This window comes from Ruditapes philippinarum, unplaced genomic scaffold (genome assembly GCF_026571515.1).
Source record: "Ruditapes philippinarum isolate M1 unplaced genomic scaffold, ASM2657151v2 ctg2216_1_1_1_1, whole genome shotgun sequence".
Classification (NCBI taxonomy): domain Eukaryota; kingdom Metazoa; phylum Mollusca; class Bivalvia; order Venerida; family Veneridae; genus Ruditapes; species Ruditapes philippinarum.
The window spans coordinates 1-23,347 of record NW_026860894.1 but is presented as its reverse complement, the minus strand read 5'-3'; the positions used below and the strand labels follow the sequence as shown (position 1 = coordinate 23,347).

Here is a 23,347-nt window from a genome sequence, read left to right as displayed (position 1 = left end):
AATTTTAGACCAAATGCAGACATACTTACAATTACCTATGTTATTGACTTGCGTTCAATACCACCATATCTTTCCACATTAAAGATGCATATTTATAGATCAAATTACCAAGTATTTGTGTGGTGAAATGCCTTTTGTCAATTCCAAGTCCTGATAGATTTGGTCGGAAAACTGGTACAACCGGAGGTCTCACATATACATTGTACATGGACAGAGGAAAATATACTACCACCAGGATTAATTGAAATCATAGCTAATAAAAATGCTAGTGAAGTGTTAGAAGATGATTAAAATGTTCAAGAAGGTGATCTAGAGGAAATTGAGATGGAAATTTATATTGATGTAATTTTCGAAGAAGATTTCGAGTAATAATAATTATTAATATGTGACTAAAAAACTGTATTGCAAAACATTGGAAAGGGGGGGGGGGGGGGTAATTTATATTCTTTAATAGCATTATCATTAACCCAAATTGAACAACAAAAAGTCTATTTAACTTCATAATATCTATACAAACAACTTTTTATGATTAAGTGATGTTTTGCTTTTTTTTAAAACAAAACCACAAAGTTTATATTAAAATGTTAATAAAATAAGAGGAAAATGGCGGCCATTTTGAATTTGGCGGCCATTTTGAAAAGTAATAACATCGATTAATTATGAAGTAAATCATTTTAGAGACCTTGTCTATGATCTAAAACAAAAACCGACTACATAACAATTCATTTGGTTAAAAAAATAATGGTTATTTCAATTAGGCTGTTTATTAAAAAATTGTGACAGGGGCAGATAATTCACATTGGCTTGTGTCTTAATGGTAAACGTTTCAGTCAGACAACAAGTTGAAATTGTCTTCCTATATGTTTATCTTTAAAACTACATGGGTCCCATAAAATACCCAGAGGGGGTAACCTTTTCCATTTCCAGCTCATACTCTATATAGTTTCCAAGTGCAATAGAGAAATCCTCTTTGTTGATAGTACTTTTTTTTCGCGGGTATCCTGATAACAGCTTTAATAGGTAAGCGATTTATTGTTATCTATACACTCCCGTTGTATCTCCGCTAAACATTTTAAACAATCTGAAGTGTTATATACGTTACATACTTTTAACGTGACTTATACTTGACACACAACGAAATGAAGAAATAAGAATTATTGAGTAAAGGTGTAACCTTTTAACGGTGTATGACACATTTATCAAACATCAAACATTTATCAACAACTGGTCGTTAATCAACTTATTTGATTTAAAAAAATATTATATCTTCTAAAACTATTCTTATTTGTATGTCCTTTAAGTTTGCTTCTTTAATATAAACATTCTTTTAGGAAGTCAAAAAAGATGTCGCTCAACGTAAAAGAAAACACACAATTTGATATTTGGTAAAAAGTTCTCGCAACGTCCTTTTATGATATTTAAAATCGAAATTGCATCCAGAAAAATAAGGAAAATGTTCTACATTAGTTTTCAGTTAGTCCAAAATATTGGACATACCTCAGTCTTCGGATTCATTCAGTTTAATCTTTGCAGGCTGACTGATCGATCATAATAATGATACGAGGTCTTCCGTGATAGATATTGACAAATTGCTTATTAAGCATTTTAATTATCAATTTAAAAGAGAAGGCAAAATAAAATGAAAAATATTTGTAATTTTATGAACAGAACGTTGATTTAAGCTTTAACATCTTCATGCGCTGTGTTAAAAATAATCTGTGCGTAATACGTATATCAACTACTACGGATTGATAGTCATTTGACTCGTTATTATCCGCCATTGTTCACACCAATACTGTGACGGTGAGTTGTATATCGGCTACGTACATCGATCTATTTGAATGTTTAGGAAATAACTGGTCGAAACTACCAGACTGCGTCGCTTAAATTTCGAAACAAAGTATTTCATGACCAGAAATTCCTCGTACTCGGTCAATATCCATAACAAAAGTAAAGCTTCATGGTGGATCCTGTATCACAATATAATATCACCATAGCCCTAACCCTGTCATGTATATACTAATACTAAAAACAATGTAGGAATCAATTTCAAGGCCACATGTCTCTATGCAAAAAAGTGTATATATCCAAGTTTGAAATGATTCAAAAATGCAAACTTTAATAAAGACTAATTCAGGTCTCGAGTAATCTTAAAGGGATTCCACTGAGCATTTTTTGACACGAATGGATATTGAGAGACTTGTGAACCATTTGATGAAAGCTTGGAATATTTACGAGTCGTTCTTTCATCCCGTTTCCAAGAATGGAGATTTTTATTATGCAAAGTAATGGAAAACTGAAAAGTGTTGGAACGTTCAAATTGGATCATATTTTCGATTTAACGTGGAGTATGTTTCGTGTTATCTTTAAAAAAAAAATCATTTTAAATGCATTTCTTTAGCTTTGCAAGAATTTGAACTTTCATCGTTTTGGTATTGTTGGTCTCAGTGGAGTTAAAGAGATTCAAATTAACATAATTATGAGAATACATTTTACTATATTATTTTGTTCCAACACTTTATTAACGGTCTTGGGTAGTATAGGGTTTTAATAATGTCGGGCTTTTTTTTAACCTAGCGACAGTGTCAATAGGCCGTTAAACCCAGACAAACAAACAAACAAATAACTAACAAACAAACAGTGTCATATTTAGCTTTGTATTATTTATTGTCGTTTACCATTGTCGGGCGTCATGTTACATTGTCGAGATCCTAAATTGCGATATTTTTTTAATGACACAACAGGGTCATACTAGATAATAAACAAATAAATACACATGATAAAAGAATAATGACCCATCATAACAAGTTTTCGAAAATGTACGATATCGTTTTAATAATTTATAAGGAAACATGTCAAATACTTGTATGATAAAAAGAACTTGAACATACAACACATATTGATAAATAATCTCTGATACTTGATCTTTGTACCCATGAAGCGTTATCATAAGGCAAGTTACATGAATGTGTTATAAGTTTGGGTTGTATCTCACGATTTAACTATGTTAACTTCCCCCATGATCCCGCATGACGATAGCGGATACAACTTTATAGAAACAACCTATCGTATTGTCGCATTACCTCATGACGTTGTCGCAATATTACTAAGCACATTCTCCTTTTTCTTACTTCATTTAAATGCGTAGTTATTATATGTTGAAGAAGGAGATTGAAAACCAGCGTGTTAATCTGCATTAGTTTAAACGACCGTGTTATCGATTTTAAAAACAAAATCATGACTGAAACAAAAACTTAAAAAACTGAAGCATTATACATTTCATTTCGAAATAATATGCACTTATTGCAGGCATTGTAACCTCGAATATTGGAGTCAAACGCATGTTTGAGTCCGACTCAAAAGTGCTCTACGTGCAATGGGATTCAACCAAAATCAGTGTACTCAGATACGTACGCAACTTTATTTACATCAAACAAACGACCACACCTTTGGGTTACAAAATTAAATTAATGAAAATGTATTTTGTGACATTTTAAAATTTAAGTAAATGGAAGCATTTTAGTTGGTACATGAAACAGATACAATTATCCCTAAATAACCTGCAATGTTTCATTGATTCAGAATCTGAAATTTCCGTGCAATTAATAAGCGTTTCCGTAAAATTGACTACTCATCGCTGTAGGTTCGAGTCGCACACGCGTCCTCTGATTTTATATACGAGAAAGCCATTTAGCAATCTAGCTTACTGAACGTTGGTGGTTCTACACTTGACAGGTACGGAATGCCGTTAGGGCCATTGCCTATGAATGTGTTGTTCTGAAACGCGATAGTCGATAGTACGATGGTGAAAACGCAAAATCACGAAACTACGATGGTGAAAACGCGAAAGTACGATGATGAAAACGCGATAGTACGATGATGGAGACGCGACAGTACGATACTACGATGATGAAAACGCGATAAACTATCGTGTTTTCACCATCGTACTGTCGCGTTTTCACCATCGTAGTTTCGTGATTTCGCGTTTTCATCATCGTACTGTCAAGTATTGCATTTCAGATCAAACCATTCAAAGGCGATGGCCCTAACGGCATTCCAGAATTCCGTTAGGGCCATCGCCTATGAATGTGTTGATTTGAAACGCGATAGTCGAAAGTACGATGGCGAAAACGCGAAATCACGAAACTACGATGGTGAAAACGCGATAGTACGATGATGAAAACGCGATAGTACGATGATGAAAACGCGATAGTACGATGATGAAAACACGACAGTACGATGATGAAAACACGATAGTACGATGGTGAAAACGCGATAGTACGATGATGAAAACACGACAGTACGATGATGAAAACGCGAAATCACGATATTACGATGGTGAAAACACGAAAGTATGATGGTGAAAACACGATAGTTTATCTTATTATCATCATCGTACTGTCGTATTACTAGTATCGCGTTTTCGTTATCGTACTGTCGTGTTTTCACCATCGTACTGTCGCGTTTTCACCATCGTAGTTTCGTGTTTTCGCGTTTTCATCATCGTACTGTCGAGTATCGCGTTTCAGATCAAACCATTCATAGGCGATGCCCTAACGGCATACCGTAGACAGGTGCTTGCCTAAGCCTGAATAATTTACAGAAAGGCAACAGAGGTCTTCCTTAACCAAAGTATGGAACACGATACGGGACCTTAACGCCGTTACTACTAGAATATAATTCAATGTAATTTCTACTGACGGAAAAATCGCCGAAATCCGTCGTAAGAAGTTATATGAAGTTTCTACTGACGTATATCTGTCGTTAAAAATATCACCGGCCGTTAACTATCCGCCCCCCCCCCCCCCCCGCTATATCTTTATAAAATGAAAGCGGTACGGGACCTTTTTGTTAATATTATATAATTCAATGTAATTTCTATTGACGGAAAATTCGCCGAAATCCACCGTTAAATATACCCGCTCCGCCGTAAACTATCCGTTCCGCTGTATTACCTGTTCTTTTCTTTTAAATATCTTACGGAAAGTATTGTCACAAGGACAAACAAGAATAATATGATATTCATCTTCGATATCAAGAACATTTCAACATTGGCAATATGGTAATATATGTTTACTATAGCTACATGTTCGTATCCTAAGAGAATGTGCAGATAATCTTATTCTGGAAAAATATATTATTAAACTACGTGGTATAAGGTCACTAATTTTCAGGACTATACACTTTGATTGACAAAAGGTCTCCATTAACTTTGTAAGACAAATGACAATGCATTTATCTGCAATGCAAAAGCATCTGTGATAAAGTAACGAAACGAAGAAAAATGTTTAATTCATGTGCCTAAAATACACATGTTTTAAGAATATCATTATTTATTTTGTTATACTATATATCATTTGACATAATCATGGAATATTTTATTCACAAACTCGTAATGGTATGAGGGCCTTACTAGTCATTTCGAGTTTGTTATCCACTTTATCGTAGAGTTCTAAGGTAGAACCAATATCAAGTTAATAAAGTATTAACATGTATGTCCTTTTAATATTTTACTAACCAAAGGTACAACAATACTGCTGTATGTTTGCTAGGAAAACTAATACATTGTAGCCATGTCGTTAATTTGTAAGAACGGTAAAGAGACGATACATATCGATATATCACAAAAGAACCATGTTCTGGTCAAATTTGTAAAAATCATTTTTTTACACAAAATTGATCACAAACCCGTCCTGGTAATGACAGCCGTCCACGAACAACATAACCTACTGTGTAGGGGAACCGTGTTTCCGTGGCATGAACGTTAAACTTAAATGAAACAATTCATTCCTCAGGATAAAGGAATCACGGAATATATCCGAGCATGCCAACATTATATAACATAAAGTATATTTTAAACTAAATCAAGTTGTAGTCATTAACAAATGCATAATTATTAGACTATGGAGCAAGGCCGGGACTCAATTGAATTTTAAATGGCATATTTTAGTAGTATTAGTTATGACAATGAAGGATGTAAAGAAGTTTTTCTAGTTAACTTGCATTTAAACCTAAGAGTCCCGCCAAGATGCTGAGACTATTCACGATAAGCTTAACATGTACTTGGCACTTGAAAGGAGAAAATGAAAACCAACTTTTAGGGTTAAATAAAATGTAGAACACAAACATGACAGTAAAAACATTGGGGCAATTCTAATAAAAATACAAAAATAAAATGGTTTTTGTTTTTAAAATGAATCCCCTATTAGTACAACAAATTTTGGGGGCTCAAAGGCCTAAAAATGTATTAAAAAAGTTTTTTTTTCTTTTAAACTTTAAAAAAATTTTGAACCTATGAGAAATTACATACTGATGAAAATTTATGATTATCATCACTTTAAAAAAGGAATTAAAACATAGATCACATCATTATGCATAAAAGTAAATATATATGTAACAAAATAGTTCTCGTGTATAATATAAACTATGTTAATATAAAAATTTTGATTATTGCTGTCTTAAACAAACTTGTGACACAGAATACTGATAAAAGAGTTTGTTTTTATTCTGGGCTGATTGGTATAACATCCCGCGAATTATTCAAGGTAGAGCAGGACGCGTCTTTGGCTTGAGACACTTGATGGTAGACAATGACATGACATGATCATATTTGAAACCTGCAAAGATAAAGTTAAAAAGAAACATCGAAAAATATGTTAAGGACTTGGTGGGAAGGATTTTATCAACAAGTATCCGTTCAGCTAGAAAACTGAGCTCATTTATTAGCTTGTGTAAACAATAAGTGCGGGGGAAAAACAAGGCAGAAACAAAATTATAACAAATATGATTGTTATCGTGATCGGCCTCTCCATAAGATGATAATGTATTGTGCCAAATAAAATAACACGAATTTATTTTCAAATAAAACATGAATTCATTTATTTTTAATGGGTCGATTTTTTCCTAGATTTGTTAAGTACAATCTTGTAGAGACATACTAAATTTGCTTAGAATAAAAATAGTTAAAATTGTTTTATACTTTTCATATCGTTGTTGAATGTATTTATTTTCTTTTCCGGGATCTTTGTATAATTATTCATTAGGACTCAGTTCATAGTAAGAAAAACAACTATACAGTTATTTGCAGATACTAGTTTAATATGATAATATTTAGTGTGTGCTAATTAATTATTATCTATGATATTACCCTTAAACGCATATGACAGAGTAATGGTAAACCACTTGTTCTAAGAACGTAAATGTACTGTGCTTCCTTATTCATAACCACAGTCATTTTCTCTTTCACAATTATAATGAATCTTTCTAAACGTTTTTGATTGGGCAAGGTGTCATCTTTGTCAAAATAAATAAATGAATAATTTAATTAATTAATTAATTAATTAATTAATTAATACATAAATGAATAAATTCAAGAATGAATGAATGAATAAATTAATTAATTAATACATAAATGGATAAATTCATGAATTAAAAAAGTAAATAAAATGATAAAAAAAAAAAAAAAAAAAAAAAAAGCAAAAAATTTTAAAAATGTTATTGAGATTAAAATTTTTAAAAGTTTGTATATTTAGTTTATCCCTTTTTGGGTTTGGTGATATGATTTTTTGGGGAAAAAGGTAACGGTTGAAAAAAAATTTAATCGGTAAGATGCGGGTCATTTTAAACAAAATTTTGAGAAAAATTTACCAAGTTTATTCCTGTTTAAAAATTTGAGAAAAAGTTTTCATTGATGGGTGTATTCCGTATACAGAGAGGTACTTTTAATTTTTTATTACTTTTGAAAAAATTTTCCCTTTAATTTCAACAATATTAATAAATGCATTTTAAAATTTTAAAAATTTAAAATTTAGTTTTAAAGTAAGTGTTTTTTTATTATTTTTTGTGGAAATTTTTTAAAAAAATTAATATGATGATAGTAGGTTTAAAATGTAAAAATTAAAATATTGAAATTTAAAACCTAAATATCAAAATTTGATTTTCTCAACTATGATTGATTTCGTTGCAATGAATATTCTTTATTTTCCGTACTATGTCTGTGTATTTAAAACACTATTTCAAAGTTCTTCTTTGGGAGAGTTTTGCTTATATTTGCACGTGTTCTTTATTTCACAAAGGTTTTCATTTGATATAATTCCATATAGATATCTATACCACTCGTTTAAGAGAAGAAAATCAGTTAGACGTTTGCTTCATATATACACATCAACAATTCAATTTTCAATTCAAATTTTATTGCATTTTTCGGGAAACCATTGCTTTAACGATATTTTAGGCAAAAAGAGGTGTTTTTGCGGGATTTTTAAACTTTTCCTTACCCTGAGCACAAAAATGTTTTAAATCTTGACTGTTTTTAAAATTTTTTGATAAAAATTTCCTTTCACTGCCACATTTTGATTAAAGAACATTTTTGTGTTCGTTAACTGGAATTTCAGGTTCCTATCACTGCCCGGATTTTTAAACAATGTTTATTTTTGTCCCCTTTTTAAAAACCCACTTTTTGTTTTGATTAGATAATGTGGGTTTTTAAGGTTAGACTTTCAGATGTTTCCAAAATCCTTATAAAAAATTTGTTAAAAAAACTGAAGTTTAAAGGATTCGACTGAGATTTTGTTGTTTTGTTGTTTTCTTTATATGTTTATTAATATTTTGTTTATTATTTGACCCAAAGGAACTAGACGATAACAACAAAAGCACATTTATTTTAAGTCACGTTACAAGATAGTACAGTAAGACTAAATAAACAAAAGCATCAGCATGTCCATAAAACATGTAAAACATAGAAAAAGAAGTCAAATAATATAAAAAAAACACTTTAAAACAAAATGGTAATTCTTATTTAGTATATAGAGTGAAAGACAGAAAAAAAGAGAAAAAAAAGAATTGCGATATAGTAAATATAAATGGCGCCTGCAAAAATAACTGCTTGACTACGACCGCCTGCACGAGTTTCACGTGTCATAGTAAACAATATGAATGAGCATTGGAACCTTTCAAGATCTAGAATACTACAAATATAGTATTTTGCACAATCCCCCCCCCCCTGCTTCTGGTAAATTAAATGAAATGTGGGACATGGTCAAGGGAAATGCGCAAAATGCGCAAAATAGTTGTCGGTCATTGCAAGCGTATCTAAAAACGCGTTATTAAAAGTTTCTGCTAAAATACAATACATTTCTAGAATTTGGATAACACTACGTCTGTGGTAATTAAAATATTCCTAACAGGTATATACTTTAAAGTGGCCTATAATATCACGAACAAATAACGATAGATATACATTTAAGGATTTGCCAGTGAAAAAAAAACACGTGATTTTATATTAATACCAAATGCAGGATTTACAGTACCATACAGTGGCTTTGCAAAATGTGTGACAATAAACAATAAATATTTTTAGAACGTATCAGAACAAGTGCAGAAACTATAGTGACTGAAACCTAGTTTAACTTCTTACTCAATAAACTGTTTGTAATGTATGTTATCCAAGAACAAGTAGTCATAAAGCCTCTTTCCCATTTTAAAGAGTTCTTACTCGCCCTTTTGATGTCAAAAAATATTGTAGCTGTAAAGGGTTCTTTCTATTTTATTTAAAATTAGTTTTTTTGATCAATTATTTGCCGAAGTTTTTTTTAGTTATCGAAAATTTTTTCGACGGGGTTTTTTTGTAAAAAATCTAGAAATTTTTATTTGGTTACAAAGGTAAAAACCCGGGGAACAATAAATTTTCATGAAAAAACGTTATATTTTATTATACTTTATTTAACATTGCCCCCCAGTGAAAAAAAATTTATTGTTTTTTTTTTTTGGGGTAAAATGTGGTTATTACTGTCAAATTTTTATCCCCGACCGTTAGGCGAGGGGGATATTTTATCTTGGGATAATTTAACTAATCACTCCAAACAAAAGTAATAATTTTATTTTCCCTTCCTCCCGGGAAAACGATTTTAAATTAAACTTCTACTTCAAAAAGAAACGTCGAAATAAGATTCCCTTTAGGGTACCCCTTCATCACTACATGACGTCACATAAATACATGACGTATTTTCCTTCGAACCAAACGAATGTAAACAAGAGAAAAGGAGAAGTCTGTTGAATTCATTTTTTTTTTTTGAACTAATATCAAGCTTTCACAAGGTCATATTTGTTTCAATACTGATGAGAATATGTACAAACTAAATATGCTAATAGTTTTTTCCTTTGTTTTAAATAAAGCCACTCACTTCGATATGTTTTCTTAAAAACTAGTTTCACCGAACTAAATGATTCAAATACAAATAGAAAATAATGTGATAAAAGTTTGATTAAGATTATAATAATACAAGCATATCTATTGTCGGAAATCTTCAACACAAACAAATTTTAATTAATGCTATTATTGCATTAAATCTTAAATCTATTGCATGTTATACATTCGAAAACAATCATCGTATTTTTAAAAAATAGAATACATGCACACATGTTTTTTCCCTCTTGCGTTGCAACGCAAAACTACTTTATCTCAATCTGCTATTATTTTTTAAACAGTTTTTTGTTGAGTTTTGTTTTGAAAACTATCTAGAATGATAGAAAATGGTCTAACTAAGAAAATAAATCCGAACACCAATATCTTTAATTCAGTCATTAACGCTGAAGAGACGTTTTAAGTGTTGTTTACGTGACGTTACAATGTAGCGCTAAACATCGCGTGCAAAACAAGACGCATCTATGAATAATAATTATATTACTGCGCGCTGTATAACTGTAGATACATAGCAAGCAAGGGGATTCGTAACAATTTTTTTTTTGATAATAAGATTAAATAAAAGGTTATTTTTTCGTTTTTCCCGGCCCGTGAAAATATGTGGCATTTTATCATGTTTCGTGAAAATATATTCCATATTTCACTCAAACGAAAAAATATTCTCTTAATATACGAGTATTTGAAGTAACTATAAACTTGTGTTTAACTTAAAGCGTACTAAAGCACATATACATATTCAAAATTATTTTTTATTTCAAGTCCTAATAGTCTAGCTTAACTACATATTTTTCCCCTGAAAACGTACTTAAGATTTCAGCGAATGCAAATTCCAGATATATATGTCCGTCCCAATCGTCGAATGCCGTCAATATTTATGCATATACTTATTTTTACTCAGTACGAACACGCGTTTATTCATAGAAATCACGTATTTTAATCACACACACAAAATTAAATAGATAATTTTAAATGTTTCTAAAAGATATAATGCCCGGATGTTTAGTCATGAAAACATTTTTTAATTTTTGTTTCGTCTATATTAGTCTTTTATTTCTTTCACATTTTTTTATAATAAAAGAGAATCAATGTTTCATATGGTTTCAAATATCTTTAATGTTAAGAAGACTGTTGCCAGCTGTGCAAGGTTAGTTATTCTATTATATGTCCTAGTCGTACCGGGAAGATTTTTGTAAACACTCAGAAATGATTGCAGCAAGTAACAACTTCCCTGTCTATAATTCATACATACCATAAATGAGGCATTTCATGATCTTCACTACACCTCACTGCTAGTTGTACATTGCTGCCAAATTGTTCAAAAATTCAATTCACTTTACATTATTAGGTGATAATTTGGATTTCTTTCTCTTGTTATCGTGAGAGGACTTTATAACAAGAATTTCAAATAAAACATATCATATCCCATATATTAAGGTGACAACAGACACTTTCCGTGGTACTCACATAAATGTCATTTAAACTAAGTTATTTTAGTAATAATTGTTATTTATTTAATCTTTGTGCATTAAATATCGTTGATCATCATAAAAAATAACATATTTGAAAAAAATGCCTTTGTAAATGATTGATTTTGAAAAAAAATCCTAAAATTTTAAATCGTCATATCAAAGTCATTTTTTATTTTTTTGTCATCAAACTTTTGGAAAATAACCATACTTATATTATCTGGGGAACCGTGTCTCAATTTTTTTTTATCTTTTCTCAAAAAAATATTACGTAACGTCAAACATTTTATGCGACTTTTTTCACCATACATATTACGTAATTAAAGATAATTAAGTCGCTGATTGAGCAAACAAAAATCCATGACACAGTTCCCTCCGTAAATGAATTTCCTTTCATGTGCTTTAAACCGCATGTTAATTGCTTGATTATTAAAAAAGTTATGCCGATTCAAAGTTAACCCGCATCAAACGAAGTGTCATAAATCGGCTGTTCTCTCTCGGACCCCTACGTTTCACGCTAAATAATTGCATAATACACAAATATCGCACCAGAGAGGGTCACAAGTTGCGGTAACATACTCTAACAACATTTTATGACCCAGTGACATCTGACCAATTAAAAAGCTGCTGATTAATATCAGTTTATAGCCGAAATTTCTTCAATTCTTAACGTGATTTACTTTCCGTCTGGTATCTGTCGCACATGTCACGTGACTATCGGTAAAATATGAGGCACTCAGTGGGGGGAAATGGAACGCATTGCGCACCGCTAGCGGGGTATTTAATTGTTTCCTTTTTGAAGTTTATTAAATTAGTATCATCAGCATTATTATTGTATTATACCAGTGTCACTCTGCCTGTGTATTCGTGTATGAAATTCCGTTAAAATATAAAATAAAATAACAAAAAACTGAGCTTCTGACAGTCTTTTAAAGTCCATGGTAGATGTACAAATAAGAACGGGATATTATATATTTTTTTCCACCAAATTGATAATGCTTCACAAATTTTAATAGAAATAAAAGATATTACTCGATCATTATGATCTGGCCTTCTTGACTTCTATTATCATGAATATCATCTATGCACGGCATAAAGATCCAGTTTCTACCGGGATAGACAATAAATTTCATACTTTGTCCCAGATTTATTAGTACTGTGTCCGATTTACTGGCGAACAATTTATTTTCACTGAAAATATATTTTAATATCTTTTTTTTATTCATAGAGAAATAATCATCCTTAGACAATCTAAAATGGTTTAGAAATTTGTCAGGGACACCTTACCACAAGTCATATAGGCGTTCACATAAAAAATGTTGTCTGTTTTTGTTGTTAATTGTTTTACTTGACATTGTTAGAAAACGAGGTTGAATGTAAAGTAAACCCTTGAATCCGTACAAAAGTCTATCAACTCAATGTAATATCTATCAGATTAACGGGACAGACAAATTATTCTCACACATTATGGATATTTTAGCAACTACATTTTTAATCAACCCCGTGGTCGTGCGATTTGCCGCTATGCTTAATTATTTATGTTTCATACATTATGTTACGTACATTGGCCGACAATTTTTTAATTTATAAAAAAAGGCTAAATGTTGAGATATTCATAAAAGATGTACGGTAGTTGTACGATACATGTATTACGAGTAGTATGGACCAGTATGGACCTGTAATTCACGCATATATGGAACTACCGATTTCCCTCATTGATGCCTCAACAGGGGGCGGAGCGTTATCGATAATCGACAGGTTACGCGAATAGCAGATACAAATAGTATAGGTACCGTTTTAAAACGTTTAAAAACACATTTTTTGGACTAACTGCTTCCAAAATTAAATCACGAATGTGTTCAGAAAAGGTTGATAAATCTACTTAGCAAAAAATCTCATTTTAGGTATTTTCAGTGATAATTGACTCCGTTGTCACCTTAAGTTATAAGTTTAACAAAATCAAATCAAAGTAGCCTATTCGCATTAAAATTTGCTTTTTCATAGCTATTTGGATTGTTTCATTTCAAGATCCTTACGTCTATTGTAGCTTAAAGCGTCTTTTGCAAAAATACCAAAAACAATTTGGTAAAAGCCTACAGCACACGTTAGCCACGTTTTTCACACAGCAAAGCACAATCGTTCTCTGTGTGTGCATAACGTAGAACCAAAACGTGAACTCGTCTTTATATGAATATAAAGATTTAGTTATACAATGTGTTTATAAATACTTTATTTTCAGACAAACAGTGGAATAATTATGAAGATACAATACTGTATAACACTGTTATCACTGCTTATTACGGAAAACAGTTGTATTTTAGGTAACATTGCCTTCAAATAGCAAATGTAGCTTATATGTAGCTGAAATGTATATTATCTTAATTTATAATACCGTACGTTTGTAACGTCGCTTTTCATTGGATAATCTTGACGTTTATATAGCTGCTGTCGATTCATGAAGAAATTTTACTTTTAACTCTAAAAATGATGTTTGCTGTATTATAAATTCGTTAGAAAGATTGTTGACAGGTTATATGACCGTATATAAACGGCTGTTTGCGGCTCGGGTTATATTTACAAAAAGCCGTTTATATAGGGCCATATAACCTGTCACTAATAGAATACACGTATCGTTTATAATACATGTACACAATAAAATATAATAAAATGATCGAAATGAAACATTTTCTCTTAGAAACGTATGGAAAAAGTAACGTATTTAATCATAATTATTTTATTAGTCCCCTACCGATTAACCAGAGGGGACTTTAGGTTTACCCTCCGTCCGTCTGCCCGTCTGTCTGTCCGTCTGTCAGTCCGTCCGTCCACAAAACTGGATCCCGTGATAACGCAAAAGTACTGAAATATTTTATGAAACTTAAGCGTCTTTTTCTTTTCTTCCAATGTTGAAAATTGTGGTTGCTATGGCAACAAATAGACTGAAAATATGGCAAATTTTACACGTAAACTGAATCCAGTGATAACTCAAAAGTACTGGAAATATTTTTATGAAACTTGACATTTGGGTTGATTGCACTCTGGAAATTATGCATGCCTTTATCTTTTCTTCTTATTTTCAAAAGAATGGTTGCCATGGCAACAAATAGGCTTAAAACATGGCAAATATAACAATATTTGTGATAAGTTAGAAAGAGCTGAATTTTTTATGAAATTGCATCTTTATTTCAAGAGTTATCTCCTCTTTAAGAATTTTCTTTTAAAAATGTTATATTTTGGTAACAGGGTATTCCAATATTAATGTTAGAGTGTCCTTCAGTCCGTATGTCTGTTCATAAAAACTGTTTCCTGTGTTCACTTTTAAAAAACTTTTCCAACAAATTTACTTAAAATAGAGAACAATTGAAACATTAGAGAATGGCCAATGACCCTTTAGAATGTTGCTTGGGTTCTAACCGGTAGGGTACTTAAGGATTGCTTGCAAAACTATGATAATTGCTTGTTTTATTAAGATGATATTCCTATACACATCTTTATTATGTTTATATGTAATACGAAAAAAGATAACATAAAGCTTAATATGCCACAGCAAACGGAATTCTGTGCGTTTTTATGCAACATCAAATTTCTACCCAACAAAGCATGAAGTACGAAAATCCTCAATTATTTCAGTAAATGTAGCGCTTGGGAAGAAACCTGAACAGTTAGGAGGACAAGAAACATGGCCATCTTCAAATGCTGTTGACGGAATAAAAGAATGTCAGAATGTCAACAGCAAACATTTCACATTATCAGGAGTCAGTGATTTACCGTGGTGGAAGCTTGACCTTGGTGGATTATTTCAGATTCATCAAGTCAATGTATTGGGAAGGAACGACGGACACTTTAGTGAGTTGAGATCCGTTTAGATCAGATGGCAAAATATATTCAAAACTTATCAGCCTAGTGTGTGTTGAAAAACTATAACGATGTCTTGCAAGATTTTTATAAAATGAATGAAACAACCCACTATCAAAGACTTACCTTCTTACCAGACTCTGGCTTCGTGACAAATGTTCACCCGTCCTGTAGTTATTTGTTAAAATAAAACGGACTACACAAAAATTGCCATTCTCAGTGCGATTGTTATTTTAGTTATTTTATCTTATTTCATTTAAGAAACATCTTGCGTTTTGAGCATAGGGCATATATGTAAGGTGGAAAATTGCTAAGTAGAGTTACTGTAGATCTCACTATTGATATAGTTTTGTTTCTCTTACATTTTTGAGTTCGGTGGTGTAATTATGATTTAAATATTCACAACATAAGCTGTGTACAAAGGAGGCTACCAAGAAGATGCAAAATATTAAATGGGTGTTATTTTTATAAACATAATTGCAAAATATATTCCCAGATTTTAGTTGTTTTATTGCAGCACACACATGGAAAATATAATACCAATGATAAGTATTTAACAAAAATCAAATGGTTAAACAACAAGTTTTAGCAACATTAGATTAAGCTTTCCCCAGGAATAAACATTAACGAAAACTAATGTTAGGGCAACAATGATTACTTTTAACAAGTATATAGAAAATATATAATTTATTTTTACAATTCATTTCTTCATAACATGTCATTTAGATTTAAATGTGCGATCCATCCATAGGATACCATCCTGGTCTTACTTTAGCAGTGATAATTAACTTTGATTTTAGTTTTAGTTTTTAAAATATGCAGGTTTGTGTATGTTATAAGATTAGAGCAAATTTATCTAGATAAATGAAAAACTTTGGAATGAAAGCAATAAAATATGCAATTTATTTAAAAGTCAATAATTATGAAAATGATGAGTCGTCTTTGAACCGATTCGAAAATGACAACCTTATCTTCATATTCCAAATGTTCATGACGAAACAGTGGTATGAAAAACTAAAGTATCCTACAGAAATAAGCGACTACGTAGAATTTATCATATATCTGCTGAACAGTGAACGAATGTACAAGGACGTGTTTGCTCATGGAAATTATCACCCTGGATTCGGATTTATTCTAAATAGAACTGAAACTGGGGCGAATACGAACTCTGAAAAGCAATATTTATAAAGTGATTGTGGTTGGTTCATTGTTCGACTTTAAAAGGAAATGTTCTGCATTTTCAATCAAATTATTACGAATGGTCTTCTCGCGAATGGTTATTTCATGAAGCGTGTATTACTAAATCGCCTCACATCATTGATGAGTAAACATAAAACTGTAATAGATAACCAACAGACTGATATTAACCACTCCACTCAAAACACTTTGATAAAATTCAATAAATGTAGCCTTTGTAGACTTTGCAAAGTGTTTTGGTAAATTGTAGCGTTTGTAAATAAAACTCATGAAAATGTAAACTCACAATTTGTTTCAAAAGCAATTGAATTCATGTACAGGAGTTTAATTTGAAGACACTTCATTATAGTATCATATTAATTTGTTATAAATAAATAAAAAGTAAGTGGCATTATTCAACCCTATGAGTGAATTTTATTTAAACCAAGTTTTTTAAATACTCATTTCTATATATTTTGAAAAACATTTAACCACTTAAAGCCAGGAAATGCAGTTTATTATGTATTTATTTTCAGATCAATTGCAGGGCTTTAGACTTTATCTTTCACGAGACGAAAATTTTACAGACAGCAACATAGTATACACAAATACCGCACAGGATTATAACCATGGTCATATTACGGTAACAACGAACTTAGAGGGTTTATTTCGGTTTATTAAGCTTGACGTGCCTGGAACATACAGGGCCAAAAGGAATGATGGCTCTATTCTTACTGGACCTATTGTTTTATGTGAGGTTGAGATTCTTGTTCAAAGTAAGCTAAATGTTACTTAATGTTCATTTTGTGCGAATGTCACTGCTTGAAGAAAGATACAATTATAAAATCGCATGGGCTACTCTTACATACTCTTACATACACGTTTGTAAATACGTATTTTGAGTGTTGTAAAAGCAAGAAAAATTAAAAAAAAATGTTTATGTCGACGTCTGTTACATTATATTCACATTATTTTATTATCTTAAGTTTAGGAAAATCTGAACGTTATGATATTTGACGAAGTTGTATAAAATCACACGTTAAACAGTACTGCAGTATATTTATTGCAATTTGAAACACGTTACAATATGCCTTTTTAGTTTAAATTTTGGAATATGTGTTATTTTCTTCTTTTTTATGATTTGTTTTGTAGAATTCATATTTCGAACATCTAAAATTGTTTTATTAAACCATTGGTGTGTTCTATATTACCTGGTTTTAATGTGTGTAAAAAAATCATATATTACAGTGTCAAACATCGCGACTGATAAACACGCAACAATGTCAACACACTATGGTGATATGACTGCTGATAAATGTATAGATGGTAATCCACGTCGTGATGCAAATTATTGTCATTGCTGCAGCCATTCTACTGACGAGATAAACCCATGGATAACTGTTGATCTCCTACAAGTACATGAGATATTTCAAATCCATGTTGCTGGTAGAAATGATGATTATAGAAGTAAGTCTTTTATATATATATAAATATAGAATCTATATAGATTGTGTTCCATTGTCCGGATGAAATTATTCATCATTTTACTACACACGTGAGAGCAATTAAGTATCAATCTTTATGTAATCTTAGCCAGTATCCGTCAAGTACTCTAGTCTATCGTGAACAGCAGCGATTTATGAAACATAAATACAAAAGGTGCTAAGTTGAAGCACTTTTATTCTAATAAAAGAATCGCGAGGATAAGTGAACGAGTTGCGTTTCATATTACCTTTCTTTCTGAAGTATTTTACTCTTTTTTTTTCGTCCGATGGAAGATTTATACCTTTTTTATGATGAACTATTCTTTGTTGATTTCCATTTATTTTTCATTTTAAACATTGAGATAGGATTTTTTCCATGCATAACCTTTTGGATATTCTTTCCTTAATACCATTTAAAAGGACAAATAAATTAATTTTGCCGGAAGTTAAAAATATTTTTTTGAAAATAATGACAATATTTTATTCTTGAAACATAGACAGATATGTCATCTGACTTAAACGTTGACGTATTGTATAAAAATGTGATCAAGCAAAACAATACGTTTGGTGGAATAATCTATATTCGGAATACGTATATTCCAATTGATACATCTGTTTTTAAAACTAGTGATGATATTATATGTAAAAAAATTGTTTCGAGACAGTGATCTGTTAAATTTTGTTTCGTTTACCAGACAATAAGAGTCGACAGTCAATGATTTATTCTAATGTTTTTGACAGACTGATTGATTATAGTACTGCATTGATTCAAAACATGAAAGTTATTTCAATCCGCTGTTGTGCTGCGACATAAACTTCACAAACTTCGATAAGCAAGATTTTGTTGTATACGATAGTCTTAAACATGTGTACATTTGTTTTGCCTGATACAAAATAACAATAAAGCTTATTTATTTTCATATTTGTGTAAACTGACCGGTTTATGTCCACACAAACGGGCGCTATAAGGAACTGGAAAATTGACAACATATTTCAGATAACACCCGTATGCAAAATTTAAACAAATTTTACCTTGCGCGAATCGAGTCATTGTCACTTTACAGAAACTTAAGCTGGGGTGTTAAAATACCCATTTTGAGAGATAAGGGACCTTTAAATACTCATAATCTACAAAGTTTCAAAGTTTCAAAGTTTATTGGCAAATCAGTACAAAAACCTTTGGCCATATATATACAAACATACATACAAATAAAGATCAAGACAATATATTTACAATTTTGCAATTCATACAATACAAAATCACAAGTTAATGAGTTATGTGCGAACTGAACAAAAATTCTTGATTATGATAATAGTGGTATTATATCTATATTCTTTTGAAATACAAAGATTTTACTATGAAGCAGCTAAAATATTTAAACTTTCTTCTCTTAGTCTAAAACTGTCATACAAAAATTTTGACAATCTTCTCAATGCATTGGTGTTTTGGCTATCTACAATATTATCCTTATGAAAAATGTTTTTCAACGATGTTTTGGTAGGAAACAAAAATTAACATTCAGCTGACAATCCAAATAAGCAAAATGATTGTTGCTACTCAAAATGTACGAAATTTGTATATCAATTTTACCCTACTTATTTTTAACACGTGTTTGACCATTTTCTATTTAGAAGGCCTTATTTAAAAAAAACCTAAAAATACCAAAATGAGTGCCAGTTTTCAAAGTTTCCTTTTTCTTTAAAATCTATTGGTTAATCTTGAAAAATATTAAAGACTTTTACTGCCTAGTTTTGTTTTTATTACACTTTGAAAATATCAGGTACAATATTTATTAGATTTAGCATATTTTAGCCAATAAATACCTATATTAATAAAGTAATTAAAATTTAACACTTTTCACTTCCCAAAAGGAATATGAGACGTACAACAAAAAAAATTAAATTAAAAAAAAGAGAGAGAAAAAATAAGTAGACCCTTATGGGGTTGGGACTCACGGCCCTAAGTTTCATTGAAGATAACAGTAGTTCTAGCTTATTTGGACACTCTTCTAAGCGGAGGTAATGCATTTAATGGTCATATCTTAAGTGGACGGGTTGAAATCTCCACAGCATTGGACCCAAACATATTATCTGATCATTGTGTTGTATTTTTTTCGTTTGAATTAAAAAAATTGTTTAAGAAATTATTGTTTTAATTATTGTAGAAGTGCTTATTCTCGTATTTATGAAATTGTAAATTATAAAATTAGTTTTTGTCTATAGATTTTAAAAAAAGTTGAAAAGAGTAAATCGTCTCTTGACTAAGAGCAAACAATAATCAGTTTGAATAAATAATGTAAATGCCCCGAATTATTTAGTATATTGATAAATATGTTAATTGTCATTGTCTTTGTTTAAGAAAGATAAAAAAATGAAAATAGTAATTGTACATGTATTAATGTCCGAACAATGTTGGTGGGGTGCGGAATGTCATGAGAAGAAAAGAAGTATGTTTCAAAAAGATACTGTTTTTTGAAGTTTAGAGAATACCCCATTTATATTGAAATTGATGACGGCAACTTTTAATTTACAGAATTTATTTATATGTCCCCGGGCCATTATTTATTTTTATGTTTTACATTATAAATTGTGTTATCATACTAGATATACTTCAGTATGTCCGATTTGACTTATATTCAATTTGTGAGGTTTTGTTTTTGACTTCACGTTGAGACTTAAAATGAGTTGACTCAAGTGAAATTTAAAGCGCACTTTAATATCAGTGAAATACTCAAATTTTAGGTTATTTGGGAATGTCGTCAAATTTTACAAAATGTGTCTGTTTTATGTCTACCAAAACGACTACTATCTTGTGATATGATTGCATCGCTAAACCAGAAAACGTCACGAATTTCGTATTTTCCGAAAACTGACTTACACGTGTTTCGAATTAATTCCTGCATAAAAGAACGCGATTTTTTATATAAATGTTCACTCAGTATTCTTAAATGTTTTGTTTTTACCCCAGTGATGGCAGGATGACACCTCTTGAATTCCTTTCAATGCAATCATTTTCTACAGCATTCAACATAGAAAGAACTAAAATTAAAAACAAAATATTTTAACTAGAAATATTATCTTCCTTTCAAATAACTAGGAATAGGAAAAATCTAGAATTTTACCAAATCCTTTCGTATATGGATCTTCAGTTTACTTAGATTGAAACCATGTGTGCCATGTAATCGCTTTAATTATCGGCGTATGACGGTAAGTTCATAGGCAAAGCTTAGATAATGTTTTATTATTTTCTGTATTATAGCAACCAATAATTTAAAGGGAGACGCAGGCAAAATTTTCATTTCTTAGTTTTGATTTTTTCATTCATTATTCTGTAAATGCCCTCAAAATGAATATATTAGACAGTCAAAGGAACAAAACTTTTCTCCCTATAAAGAATAAAATGGTGGTTCCCTAACTTGACCCGCGTGGGTCAGGTTAGAGCGCTAGGATTTCACAATAGTTTTCAAATTGAACTCTGGAAACGTTAAAGAACATGTCAAATGAATGACTTAGACTTGTTTCAACCATACAATATCCACAATATCTGTTATTGTAACTTCAAGGGTTTGTTCAAGTCACGTGACTTGTTTTAAACCTATTTGGTGATTATATTCGGGTCTAAATTTTGTTCAACCTATATAGATATATTTACGCTTCAAACCCAAAATATATAGAATTTAAACAGGAATTCATACTGAAACTTCAAGAAATGTCATTTTAGCGTGATTTGAGTACATAATATCATTTTAATATTTTTGTCATTATTTTGCCTAAATATCCCTTTAATGCAAACACACTACATCCTACTTTAGGACTTTTATCCTTTGAGACAATAATTGAATATAAAACATACAAATTATTGCAAATTGTAACTCTTAGATATAACAAATAAAGTACCATCTGCTATTGTTATCCAAATTGATACAACTCTGCTACTTCGTTCTTTATTTTAAGTTTATCATTGTCTTTCACTATAAAATATTACTTTAAGATATCATTTAAATTCATTTTTTTATGATCCGAACTTGTGGTTGTTTGTCAGATGTACAAGTGTAACGCTGAGGCACGCCTCGCGCGTTGAATCCAAAGTTCGATGATATAAACCGCAATTTTATGTCATAAAACAATAAGATTCTTTTCGAAAATGATATTATGAATACGGAATTCAGTAGTACTGTATTTTTTTGTATTTTTTTGTTTGTTTGTTTGTTTCATTTTACGCCTTTTCCCAACAGTATTTCAGTCATATAGGCGGGTAGTTTCCTAACCATCGTTCATGGAGAGTTACACCAGTACTAGGCTACGTTCCTTCGCGCTAAACTACCGAAGCATCTCCCGGGGATCGAACCCACGCCAGAGAAGTAACTGGATCAGAAGTCATCGACTCTAACCCCTCGACCACGGAGGCGTTTTTTTAAGTTAGATATCAAGATGTCTCAACCTGCAAAGGATTGTAAACCGTCTCCGTTGTTCTAATTTTGTTTGTATTATACTATATTTATTATGTATACTGTTTTGCTATACGAACATATTGCTTTGAAATCCCAAAGGTCATACTGTCATATGTCGTTTAGTCTTCAATATGTTTTCTTTTATTCCCAGACAACAGACATGTAACTGGGTTGGAAATATTTGCAAATGGTACTAACAACCCTGTGCTCGGTAAATTTACATCAGAGAATGCCAGTGATGTAATAGTGACGTTACCACAAGGAATACTCGGTCGGTATATAACACTTAGACGACCAAAACCACAGAACGTTGACGAATGGTATCTTGTTGTTTGTGAAGTGGAAATATATACCAGATGTAAGACCATTTATGCGTAGACCAGTGCTCGGAGCAAATATACTGATTTAGATAATATCTAACTAGATAAACGCATAACTGTAACAGAAACAACAGCACTTTACTTTCACTTTATTATTTTTTCATCAAAAGTTTACGGTTCATTAAAACGTTCAGCACAGTCAGGTGACCCAATCGCATCTAACAAAAGGGGAGTAACTCTGATGATCAACTTGTAAAAATCGCAATTTACTGCTAAACAGACACAGACGTTTTATGGTTATTATTTAAACAATTTTAAAACAATTGTTCATACAGTCTGGTGTTTTTGTATTCGGTAAAAAGTTTTTCAACACTTTTCATCTACAGAAGTCAAA

At 31.1% G+C, this 23,347-nt stretch overlaps 1 protein-coding gene and 1 long non-coding RNA gene across 2 annotated transcripts; both read left to right on the top strand.

Annotated features, from left to right (window-relative positions):
• Positions 1–7,689: 7,689 nt before the first annotated feature.
• LOC132713786 (uncharacterized) lies at positions 7,690–15,529 on the top strand. Its single transcript, XR_009623482.1, has 3 exons — positions 7,690–7,715; positions 13,907–13,988; positions 15,298–15,529. It is a non-coding gene; the product is annotated as an uncharacterized LOC132713786 (long non-coding RNA).
• An 87-nt stretch (positions 15,530–15,616) lies between these two features.
• Positions 15,617–22,991, top strand: LOC132713787 (fucolectin-like; the record flags this gene model as incomplete). The annotated part of the gene is made up of 4 exons (XM_060696463.1): positions 15,617–15,692; positions 17,235–17,474; positions 17,947–18,165; positions 22,785–22,991. Coding segments are annotated over exons 1-4 (742 nt in total), but the record flags the coding sequence as incomplete, so codon positions are not given.
• Between the last annotated feature and the right edge of the window lie 356 nt (positions 22,992–23,347).